Source organism: Octopus sinensis, linkage group LG27, assembly GCF_006345805.1.
Source record: "Octopus sinensis linkage group LG27, ASM634580v1, whole genome shotgun sequence".
Classification (NCBI taxonomy): Eukaryota; Metazoa; Mollusca; class Cephalopoda; order Octopoda; family Octopodidae; genus Octopus; species Octopus sinensis.
In genome coordinates this window covers 9,956,355-9,968,536 of record NC_043023.1, presented here as the reverse complement: position 1 = coordinate 9,968,536, position 12,182 = coordinate 9,956,355, and the positions used below count along the sequence as shown (strand labels likewise).

General features: G+C 39.9%; 3 protein-coding genes across 3 annotated transcripts in view; 1 reads left to right on the top strand and 2 right to left on the bottom strand.

Annotated features, from left to right (window-relative positions):
• The first annotated feature begins 220 nt into the window (after positions 1-220).
• Positions 221-12,182, top strand: part of LOC118768200 (zinc finger protein 737-like) — a 26,665-nt gene continuing 14,703 nt past the window's right edge. The window contains exon 1 of the mRNA XM_036514259.1: positions 221-508. The gene's annotated coding sequence lies outside the window, so the exon portion shown is untranslated. The remainder of the gene's footprint in view (positions 509-12,182) is intronic.
• On the bottom strand, positions 8,672-10,124 carry LOC115224962 (ankyrin-1-like). Its single transcript, XM_036514244.1, has 2 exons — positions 9,172-10,124; positions 8,672-9,072 (listed from the first exon to the last, which is right to left on the bottom strand). The coding sequence occupies exons 1-2, from the start codon at positions 10,064-10,066 to the stop codon at positions 8,687-8,689; spliced, it is 1,281 nt and encodes a 426-aa protein (XP_036370137.1). The 5' UTR covers positions 10,067-10,124; the 3' UTR covers positions 8,672-8,686.
• The window catches only part of LOC115224961 (integrin-linked protein kinase-like), a 2,076-nt gene continuing 300 nt past the window's right edge, over positions 10,407-12,182 (bottom strand). The window contains exon 2 of the mRNA XM_029795890.2: positions 10,407-10,954. Coding sequence (XP_029651750.2) covers positions 10,547-10,876 — 330 coding nt within the window. The 5' untranslated portion in view covers positions 10,877-10,954 and the 3' untranslated portion in view covers positions 10,407-10,546. The remainder of the gene's footprint in view (positions 10,955-12,182) is intronic.

Genomic DNA, 12,182 nt, shown 5'->3' with positions numbered 1-12,182 from the left:
ATCTCTGGTAAATAACTGAAAATATTTCTTGAGAATTAATAGCAACATTTGCTTTATTCCATTGCCAGGAATATTTACAAAAGTATCGGACCTTCTGCTTGAACTTGGAAAAATCTGCAAATGTGTTTGTATTAGCTTCAGATATTCACAAAGATCAGATCAGCTGTAATTATAGCTGTAGAACTTTTTGAATCAACCAAGAATATATAAAGAAGAAACAAAAAAATACATTTTGTGCTTGTGTACTGGAGAACAATAATGAATCCTGAAGAGATGCCAAAAGAAAGAGAAAAATTATCACACCAATGTGATATCTGTAAAAAGTCTTTATCTAGTAAGGGAAATCTCGCTGCTCACAAACGTATCCATGCAGGAGGAAAGAAATATCGCTGTGAGATATGTGGAAAGTCTTTTATGCAGAAAAGTAGTCTTACTTCTCACAAATACACTCATACAGGAGAGAAACCATATCATTGTGATATCTGTGGTAAATCATTCTCTCATAGGAGTGGCTTAAGTTATCACAAATACATTCATACTGGAGAGAAACCATATTCTTGTGATATTTGTGGTAAATCATTCTCTCATAAGAATAGCCTTACTTATCACAAATCAATTCATACAGGAGATAAACCATATCACTGTAATATCTGTGATAAATCCTTTGTAGGAAGAAGTGACTTAACTTCTCATAAACTTACACATACTAATGAGAGGCCATATCAGTGTGATATTTGTGGTAAAACATTCTCTCAGAGGCGTGGCCTTACTTATCACAAATCCATTCATACAGGAGATAAACCATATTCTTGTGATATTTGTGGTAAATCATTCTCTCAAAAAAGTCACCTTACTCATCACAAATCCATTCATACAGGAGAGAACCATATCAGTGTGATATCTGTGATAAATCCTTCGCAGTAAGAAGTAATTTAACTGCTCATAAACTTACACATACTAATGAGAGGCCATATCAGTGCGATATATGTGGTAAATCATTCTCTCTAAAAGGTAACCTTACCACTCACAAATACACTCATACAGGAGAGAAACCATATTCTTGTGATATTTGTGGTAAATCATTCTCTCATAGGAGTAGCCTTACTGACCATAAATACACTCATACAGGAGAGAAACCATATCACTGTAATATCTGTGATAAATCCTTTGTAGGAAGAAGTGACTTAACTTCTCATGAAGTTACCCATACTAATGAGAGGCCATATCAGTGTGATATTTGTGGTAAATCATTCTCTAAAAAATCTAACCTTACTAGACACAAATCCATTCATACAGGAGAGAAACCATATCAATGTGATATCTGTGATAAATCCTTCGTAGTAAGAAGTAATTTAACTGCTCATAAACTTACACATACTAACAAGAGGCCATATCAGTGCGATATATGTGGTAAATCATTCTCTCTAAAAGGTAACCTTACCACTCACAAATACACTCATACAGGAGAGAAACCATATTCTTGTGATATTTGTGGTAAATCATTCTCTCGTAAGAGTATTCTTACTTATCACAATCAATTCATACAGGAGATAAGCCACATCACTGTAATATCTGTGATAAATCCTTTGTAGGAAGAAGTGACTTAACTTCTCATGAAGTTACCCATACTAATGAGAGGCCATATCAGTGTGATATTTGTGGTAAATCATTCTCTAAAAAATCTAACCTTACTAGACACAAATCCATTCATACAGGAGAGAAACCATATCATTGTGATATTTGTGGTAAATCATTCTCTCGTAAGAGTATTCTTACTTATCACAAATCAATTCATACAGGAGATAAACCATATCACTGCAATATTGTGATAAATCCTTTGTAGGAAGAAGTGATTTAACTTCTCATGAAGTTACCCATACTAATGAGGGGCCATATCAGTGTGGTATATGTGGTAAATCATTCTCTAAAAAATCTAACCTTACTAGACACAAATCCATTCATACAGGAGATAAACCATATCATTGTGATATTTGTGATAAATCCTTTGTAAGAAGAGGTCATTTAATTACTCATGAACTTACACATATTAATGAGAAGCCATAACAGTGTGGTATTTGTGGTAAATCATTCTCTCAGCTAAGTTCTTTAACCTCTCACAAATCCATTCATACAAGAGAGAAGCAATATCAATGTAATATCTGTGGTATGGCATTCTCTCATAAAAGGAAATTATCTCAGCATGAAGCCACTCATACAAGAGACAATCCATATCCCTGTGATATATCTGTGTAAATCATTTTTTTCTCAAGGCAGTTTGACCTCTCATAGATACATTCACGCAGCAGAGAAATGATATTCTTGTGAAATATTTGTCTAAAACGATTGCCCAAAATTTACTGAATCTAGAGTCTGTGTGCCTCAGATTCCTGAATTCTGTTCTCATCACTTTCTAAGTAAAATGCATTTCACATCATCTATTTTCTGTACATTTCTTGTGTTTATTGCACGTGTACATCTACCACACACAAAGACTATTTTCCATGTTGACATTCCTCTAACATTGCAGCACCTCTTATGTGTACATAGCTTGCATGAGGTACACCTGATGGAGTTTCTACTTTTGCCTTTTCCACATGTCAAGCAGGGCCATTTCCCTGAAAGGATTTGTTTGCTTTCAAACTTATTAAGACTATAGTCTTTGTTCCATGAAATATAAGTTCCACAAATTGCAGTTCTTGCTTCCATACCTGAAATTTCTTTTCTCATGCCATTATTTATTCAGCTAAAACAAGAAGGCAATCAACATAGTGGGGCTCCCAGGGGCCTCCCAACATTAGGTTAATGTCCAGTCATAGAGTGACCAGTGGTCCCACAGCCACAAAAGTAAATGTAAGAAAGTTCATGCTTGGACAAACACTGGTTATGTGAAAGGAGAGGAGAGAGATAAGGGGCGGAGGGATAAAAGAATTAGGGGAAGAAAGAGGAAATCAAAAGAACATAGACAAGGTACAAGGAGATAAACGAGGAGGGAAAGTAGGAAGATTAAAGAAAGAGAAGGCCTGAAAATGGTAGATTTCCTTGCTGTGACCCTGGACCTGGAATCAGGTACCTATATCAAGTTATATCAAGCTCCGTGTAAGGAGCTTTGTATAACTTTGAAAACAGTTTTAAATAACATTTTAAGTAAATGCAACTACAAAAGTGGAAAGAATGTCATCAAATCAGGTGTAGGAGTGGCTGTGTGGTAAGTAGCTTGTTTACCAACCACATGGTTCTGGGTTCAGTCTCACTGCGTGGCACCTTGGGTAAGTGTCTTCTACTATAGCCCCAGGATGACCAATGCCTTGTGAGTGGATTTGGTAGATGGAAACGGAAAGAAGCCCATCGTATATTTGTATATATGCGTGTGTGTGTTTGTGTGTCTGTGTTTGTCCCCCTAGCATTGCTTGACAACTGATGCTGGTGTGTTTACGTCGCCATCACTTAGCGGTTCGGCAAAAGAGACCGATAGAATAAGTACTAGGCTTACAAAGAATAAGTCCCGGGGTTGAGTTGCTCGATTAAAGGCGGTGCTCCAGCATGGCCGCAGTCAAATGACTGAAACAAGTGAAAGAGAAAAGAGAGGGGTAGTGCTCAGGTTGAACGTGAGAGATAAAGCCGAAAGACATTAACTCCGAAGTCAGAATATAGGAGTTAATGGCTGATCACTGCTGAAGTTGTTCTCCACATTCTTTACAAGTGGTATTGCTACATTCAAGCACGATGTTTCAATGTAATTCCATGTGGCTGTGTGAGCTTGCTAACCAACCACATTGTTCCGAATTCAGTCCCACTGCGTGGCATCTTGGGCAAGTGTCTTCTGCTATAGCCCCGGGCCGACCAATGCCTTGTGAGTGGATTTGGTAGACAGAAACTGAAAGAAGCCTGTCGTATATATATGATGATTTCTTTTGAATGAAACAGTTCTAGTCCTGTAGAAGCTCCTTCTATAAAATAAATAAAATATATATATATATGTGTGTCTGTGTTTGTCCCCGCAACATCGCTTGACAACCGATGCTGGTGTGTTTACGTCCCCGTCACTTAGCGGTTCGGCAAAAGAGACCGATAGAATAAGTACCGGGCTTACAAAGAATAAGTCCCGGGGTCGATTCGCTCGACTAAAGGCGGTGCTCCAGCATGGCCGCAGTCAAATGACTGAAACAAGTAAAAGAGTAAAAGAGAGAGTATGTGGTTGTTCTTTGAGCTGCTGGTACTTGGACACCAGAGATGAATCTATGGTATTAACTTGGGGTGAGCTGGCAGAATCGTTAGCAAGTTGGACTAAATGCTTCGTGGCTTTTCGTCTGTCTTCATTTTCTGAGTTCAAATTCTGTTGAAGTCATCTTCACCTAAGTCGGCGAACTCGCAGAAACGTTAGCACGCCTGGCGAAATGCTTAGCAGTATTTCATCAGCCACTACGTTCTGAGTTCAAATTCCGGCGAGGTCGACTTTGCCTTTTGTGCTTTCGGGGTCGATTAAATAAGTACCATTTACGCACTGGGGTCGATATAATCGACTTAATCCGTTTGTCTGTCCTTGTTTGTCCCCTCTGTGTTTAGCCCCTTGTGGGTAGTAAGAAATAAGTATTTCGTCTGTCGTTACGTTCCGAGTTCAAATTCCGCCGAGGTCGACTTTGCCTTTCATCCCTTCAGGGTCGATAAATTAAGTACCAGTTACGCACTGGGGTCGATGTAATCGACTTAATCCGTTTGTCTGTCCTTGTTTGTCCCCTCTGTGTTTAGGCTCTTGTGGGCAGTAAAGAAATAGGTATTTCGTCTGCTGCTATGTTCTGAGTTCAAATTCCGCCGAGGTCGACTTTGCCTTTCATCCTTTCGGAGTCAATTAAATAAGTACCAGTTACTCACTGGGGTCGATGTAATCGACTTAATCCGTTTGTCTGTCCTTGTTTGTCCCCTCTGTGTTAACCCCTTGTGGGTAGTAAAGAAATAGGTATAACTCATCTTCATTCTCCAGTCTTGCTGAATATGGATATTGATAATAAAAGGTGTACCAGATGTTAAGTAGACCACCATCCTACCCATGAATGTTCTATGCTAGAGATGCTGGAAGAGGGTCATTCAGGCCCTGAATCTTGATTGGGGAAGACAGTGCAACAACCAGATATAGTAATTAACAATCAATGGTTATCCTTTGAGAAGTTCAAGTAGCTTTGACTTTTCCCCACCCTACCTAACCTTTTCTCAACATTATCCACATTTTTCTTATTCTCTGCCGACTGTTTTTTCCGGGCGAAATGCTGAGAGAGATTCCGTCAGCCGTTACGTTCTGAGTTCAAATTCCGCCGAGGTCGACTTTGCCTTTCATCCTTTCGGGGTCGATTAAATAAGTACCAGTTCCGCACCGGGGTCGATATAATCGACTTAATCTGTGTGTCTGTCCTCTCTGTGTTTAGCCCCTTGTGGGTAGTAAAGAAATAGGTATTAACTTGGGGCCCACCTGAAATGGTAAATATAGAATTCTATGTCTGTACATTTTATTAAAGATATCAGAAACAGAAAACTCACAAGATAATTACAGTTGAGAAATATTATCTAGAAAAGAATTCAACAATGCTTTCTCTACCAAATTTATTGAAGACTGTCTATAGCCAGCCGGAGGAGGTGTCCTCCTGGGGCTACAACTACAGTAGCAGCCACCCTTAGGGGTTAGCCATATTTAAATGGCGAATATACATCACGATGTGTTGTAGCTACTGTTTATAACTCGCTCTGAGATTTATTATTGCTTGTTTACACTTTTTCGATATCAGTGTCTGTACAATACTGGAAAAAGGATAGGTATTTGTGAAGGGAACCTACTTTTCATCGACAACTGTGATTGTCACATGCCGATGACGAATCAATACTCAGAAACTCAAGTCCATGTATATCATAAGTTGAAGACGGGAATTACTGATAGGGCACAGAAGGTGTGTCTATAGCCAGCTGGAGGAGGTGTCCTCCTGGGGCTACAAACTACAGTAGCATCAACCCTTAGGGGTTAGCCATGTTTAAATGGCAAATATACGTCACTATGTATTTTGTTCTATCTTATGTAATCTGTTTTTAATTATTTTAATTCAAATTTAAATTTGAAGTTTCCATCTTAATTAGATGTAAGAACCCTTTGTAAAGTCATTTTACTAAATCACTCCAAATTCTTAATTACTTGCAAAATTATTTAACATACTCTCTCTCTTTTACTTGTTTCAGTAATTTGACTGCAGCCATGCTGGAGCACCGCCTTTAGTCGAGCAAATCGACCCCAGGACTTATTCTTTGTAAGCCCAGTACTTATTCTATCGGTCTCTTTTGCCGAACCGCTAAATGATGGGGATGTAAACACACCAGCATCGGTTCTCAAGCAATGCTAGGGGGACAAACATACACATACATATATATACATATATACGACGGGCTTCTTTCAGTTTCCGTCTACCAAATCCACTCACAAGGCATTGGTCGGCCCGAGGCTATAGCAGAAGACTCTTGCCCAAGATGCCACACAATGGGACTGAACCCGGAACCATGTGGTTGGTAAGCAAGCTACTTACCACACAGCCACTCCTACATACAGAGGTATTTTTTAAAACTAGTAAAAAAATGTTACGAAATGGTTAAAATGGTTTAAATAGAAATGTGTGTGTGATCATGTATTAACTTACACATATATGTTGTGAACCATTTTTCCTCTTAAATATAGATTTCTGTCTAAGATATTCAAATATATCTCACTGTATCTACAGTAAATTTTTTAAATGTCAACATTTCAGAATATTTATCATGGTTAGATTCACATTTTATTATCTCATTAATCCTTTAATTAACAACTCATTAATTATCAAAAGTGTTCAGTAATATCTACAGAAATGAACTCGTCCATAAATCAATAACTAACATTTTCATATAAAAACTATATTTGTAAACAATAAATGTTTACATGTACATAATTAATTAATTAATTTGTACATGTACATAATTAATTAATTTGATGTAATGGTTCCTTAATCAATTTTAATGGTTGAGTATTCCACAGACATCTATATCCTGATGCAATATGTGACGAATCTGTCCCTTTCGAGTGCAATCCATCTAATATGCTTCTCCACAATTTCACTTTAAATGTTTTGGGTTAATCCGAGGCTATGACAGACAACATTGGTCCTGGGACATTACTAGTGCACATCTTACTGATCCCAGAGTAACAATAGATTCTGGTAGGATTTGAACTTGCAACATAAAGAGACAAAACTAAAAATCGTATCGTAATCATTCTGTATTTACTACAGGATCAAAGAAAGGGGTATTTTACGCGAAATGTAGTGTTTTACATGAACTGAATGAAGGGAAAGAATTCGAACCCATAATATTGAGGTAATTTGTTTTTGTTTGTTCCTTTTCGAGCCATGCCTGGCTCATAAGGGCCGGTTTCCCGGTTTCCTTGGCGTATAGGTTCCCCACCTGGACGAGATGCCGGTCCGTCGCAGGTGAGCTGCAAGATGCAGGAGGAAAGAGCGAGAGAAAGTTGTGGCGGAAGAGTCAGCAGAAGTTTCGCCATTACCTTCTGTCGGTGCCGCGTGGAGCTTAGGTGTTTCGCTCATAAACACACACATCGCCCGGTCTGAGTTTCGAACCTGCGATCCCTCGACCGCGAGTCCACTGCTCTAACCACTAGGCCATGTGCCTCCACATAATATTGAGGTAATGGGTGAGATGAAGTAAAAAATCTACTCAAATGACAACAACATGCTGTAAAAGAAAGTCTCAAAACAACCCATGGTGGGATTGTGCAGATGTAGAGGCGTGTTGCCGTCTTTATCTTCCACATTAACATCAGACTTAGAGAACAGTAGGTGCTTAGCCATGTTTGTGTGTCCATGACCACAGGCCAGATGCAGCAGTGTGTTACCATCTTTATTCACCACATTCACATCAAGTTCAAACAGTAATAGCTGTTTCAGTATGTCTGTGTGTCCATCAGGACAAGCGAGGTGTAGCGGTGTGTTATCATCATTATTCAGTACATTTACATCAGGCTCAATAAAACCCCATTGAAAAGATGAATGAAAATGATTTGGATATTTTAGATTATTGCTGAATTACAGTAGAATAGGAAATGCAGAGATGTGGTAACATTGTTATCCACGGCGAGCTGGCAGAATCGTTGGCACGACGGGCGAAATGCGTAGCCGTATTTCGTCTACCGTTACGTTCTGAGTTCAAATTCCGCCGAGGTCGACTTTGCCTTTCATCCTTTCGGCGTCGATAAATTAAGTACCAGTTACGCACTGAGGTCGATGTAATTGACTTAATCCGTTTGTCTGTCCTTGTTTGTCCCCTCTGTATTTAGCCCCTTGTGGGTAATAAAGAAATAGGTATTTTGTATGCCGTTACATTCTGAGTTCAAATTCCGCCAAGGTCGACTTTGCCTTTCATCCTTTCGGGGTCGATAAATTACATACCAGTTACGCACTGGGGTCGATGTAATCGACTTAATCCGTTTGTCTGTCCTTGTTTGTCCCCTCTGTGTTTAGTTCTTGTGGGTAGTAAAGAAAGAAACAAATATTGTTATCCACGACATTGACTCCAGCTTTAGACAACAAGAGCACTTTCACACCGTCTGTGCCTTCTCAACTCATGCCGGATATATATATTTGTGTGACACAATCTTTATTCGCCACGTTTACTTCCGTTTGTATAGCAGGAGCTGCTTCACCACATCTATGTCTCCGTTACTATTAGCCAGATATAGCGGTGTCTTACCATCTTTATTCACCGCATCTGTATCAGCGTTAGAGTGCAGTAGCTGCTTCACCATGTCCGTGTGTCCCTGAGCACAGGCTAGATGTAAGGGCGTGTTACCATCTTTATCCCTTGCACTTACATCAGATTCAGAGAGCATTAACTGCTTCACCATGTCTGTGTGTCCACCAAGACAGGCCAGATGTAAAGGTGTGTTACCTTCTTTATCCACAACACTTACATCAGCTTTAGAGGTTAGTAGTTGCTTCACCATGTCTGTAAGTCCATGAACACAGGCCAAATGAAGTGGTGTGTTACCATCTTTATTTGCCATATTGACAGCAGCTTTATTTAGTAGGAGCTCCTTCAAGATATCCGTGTGTCCACGATCACATGCAAGATGAAGTGGTGTGTTACCAGCTTTATTCGCCATATTGACAGCAGCTTTATTTAGTAGGAGCTCCTTCAAGATATCCGTGTGTCCACGATCACATGCAAGATGTGGCGGTGTGTTACCATCTTTATTCGCGATATTTACATCAGATTCAAACAAGAATAGCTGTTTCACCATGTCTATATGTCCCCCACGGCACGCTAGAAGAAGTGGTGTGTTACCATCGTTATTCTTCACATTGACAGTAGCTTTGGATTGTAGGAGCTGCTTCATGATATCTGTGTGTCCATGACCACAAGCCAGATGTAGAGTTGTGTTGCCATTTTTATTCGCTACATTTACATCTGGTTTAAACAGCAGAAACTGTTTTACCATGTCTATTTGTCCGTGAACACAGAGCAGAAGTAGGGGCGTGTCACCATCTTTATTCACTACATTCATATCAGGATCAAACAGTAGTAGGTGTTTCAGCATGTCTGTGTGTCCACCACGACAAGCCAGATGTAGAGGCGTGTTGCCGTCTTTATCTTCCACATTAACATCAGACTTAGAGAACAGTAGGAGCTTAGCCATGTTTGTGTGTCCATGACCACAGGCCAGATGCAGCGGTGTGTTACCATCTTTATTCACCACATTTACATCAAGTTCAAACAGTAATAGCTGTTTCAGTATGTCTGTGTGTCCATCAGGACAAGCCAGGTGTAGCGGTGTGTTATCATCATTATTCAGTACATTTACATCAGGCTCAAGCAGTAGGAGCTGCTTCACCATGTCTGTGTGTCCACGAACACAGGCCAGATGTAGAGGCGTGTTACCATCACTATTCCCTAAATTTATATTAGGTTTAGATAACAGTAACTGCTTCACCATGTCTGTGTGTCCCCGAACACAGGCCAAATGTAGAGCTGTATTACTTTCATTATTCATTAGGTTTATATTGGGTTTAGATAACAGTAGCTGCTTCACCGTGTCTGTGTGTCCTCGACCACACCCAGATGCAAAGGTGAGTTACCACCATTATTCACTAGGTTTATATCAGAACCAGAGTGCAGTAGCTGTTTCACCGTGTCTGTGTACCCACCACGACAGGCCAGGTGGAGAGGTATATTACCATCTTTATCTGCCACATTTACATCAGGTTTAGACATTAATAGTACTTCAACACCCGTGTGTCCACCAGAGCAAAGCCAGTGCAGGGGTGTGTAGCCATATTTATCCTCCATATTTATATCAGGTTTAAAAAGTAGTAGCTGTTTAATTAGGCCTGTACTTCCATTAATACACGCCAATGTAGAGGTGTGTGTTTGTATTTATTCACCAAGTCGACATGAGGCTCTGTTGGCTCTTCATCATCTCCAGTATTTTTATCCCTGTAGAACAGATTCCGAGATATTTTCCAACTTTCTTTCAACTTGGGATCTTTAGATTTGGATTGTAATTGTTTTTCACCATGTCTATGCTTTCGTCACCATTCAGCAAATCTAAAGTTCTTTTCCTTTTAGTTTTCACCACACGAACTCTAGGATTGGACTGTAGTAGTATTTTAGCAGCGTCTTTGTGGTCATTGATACAGGCCAGATGTAGAGGTGTGTTCCCGTAACTATTCACTGCAGTGACATCAGGTTTAGTTACCAGGAGATGCTCAATAACACTGATGCGTCCCCACCGACAGGCCACATGGAGAGGAGTGTTACGATCTTTATCTGCCACATTAATGTCAGGTGTAAGCATTAACATCTTCTTCACCAGGCTTGTGTGCCCAACACTACAGGCCACATGCAGGGGTGTGTTACCGTATTTGTCAGGTACAGTGATCTGAAAAAGAAAGAAGACATATTACAAATAATGCCTCGGTACAAGAATAGAAAAACAAAACAGAAAGAGAAAAGTGAATCAAAGTGAAAAGAAAAAGTGTGGCTGTGTGGTAAGTAGCTTGTTTACCAACCACATGGTTCCGGGTTCAGTCCCACTGCGTGGCACCATGGGCAAGTGTCTTCTACTATAGCCTCAGGCCGACCAAAGCCTTGTGAGTGGATTTGGTAGACGGAAACTGAAAGAAGCCTGTCGTATATAGGCAAGGAGTGGCTGTGTGGTAAGTAGCTTGTTTACCAACTGAAAGAAGCTCTTCGTATATATGTATATATATATATATGTGTGTGTGTGTGTTTGTGTGTCTGTGTTTGTCCCCCTAGCATTGCTTGACAACCGATGCTGCTGTGTTTATGTCCCCGTTGCTTAGCGGTTCGGCAAAAAAGACCGATAGAATAAGTACTGGGCTTACAAAGAATAAGTCCCGGGGTCGAGTTGCTCGATTAAAGGCGGTGCTCCAGCATGGCCGCAGTCAAACGACTGAAACAAGTAAAAGAGTAAAAGAGAAAAAGAGTAGGAGTAATGATGGTGCGGGAGAAATGGTAAAAAAGGTGAGGCTTATATTGTAATTATGCTTAAAAAGGGGCACCTACATATATATGCATATATATCTACAAATAGTGCGCGCACGTGTATGTGTGCATATATGTATATATATATATATATATATATATATATATAATATATATATGTATATATATACATACATATCGACCCCAGAGCGTAACTGGTACTTATTTAATCGACCCCGAAAAATGAAAGGCAAAGTCGACCTCAGCGGAATTAAAACTCAGAACATAGCAGCAGACGAAATACCTATTTCTTTACTACTCACAAGGGGCTAAATACAGAGGGGACAAACAAGGACAGACAAACGGATTAAGTCGATTATATCGACTCCAGTGCGTAACTGGTACTTATTTAATCGACCCCGAAAGGATGAAAGGCAAAGTCGACCTCGCCGGAATTTGAACTCAGAACGTAACGGCTGACGGAATCGCTCTCAGCATTTCGCCCGAGCTGCTAACGATTTTGCCAGCTCGACGCCTTCATGTTTGATAGCTTTTGTAGAAGACACAGTGTTGACCATGACATCTGTAAATCTCTTCAACTTGAGAACGTCTTGACAAATTTATCACCCATCTATTGACTCCTTCCGTTTCTCATCTCTTGG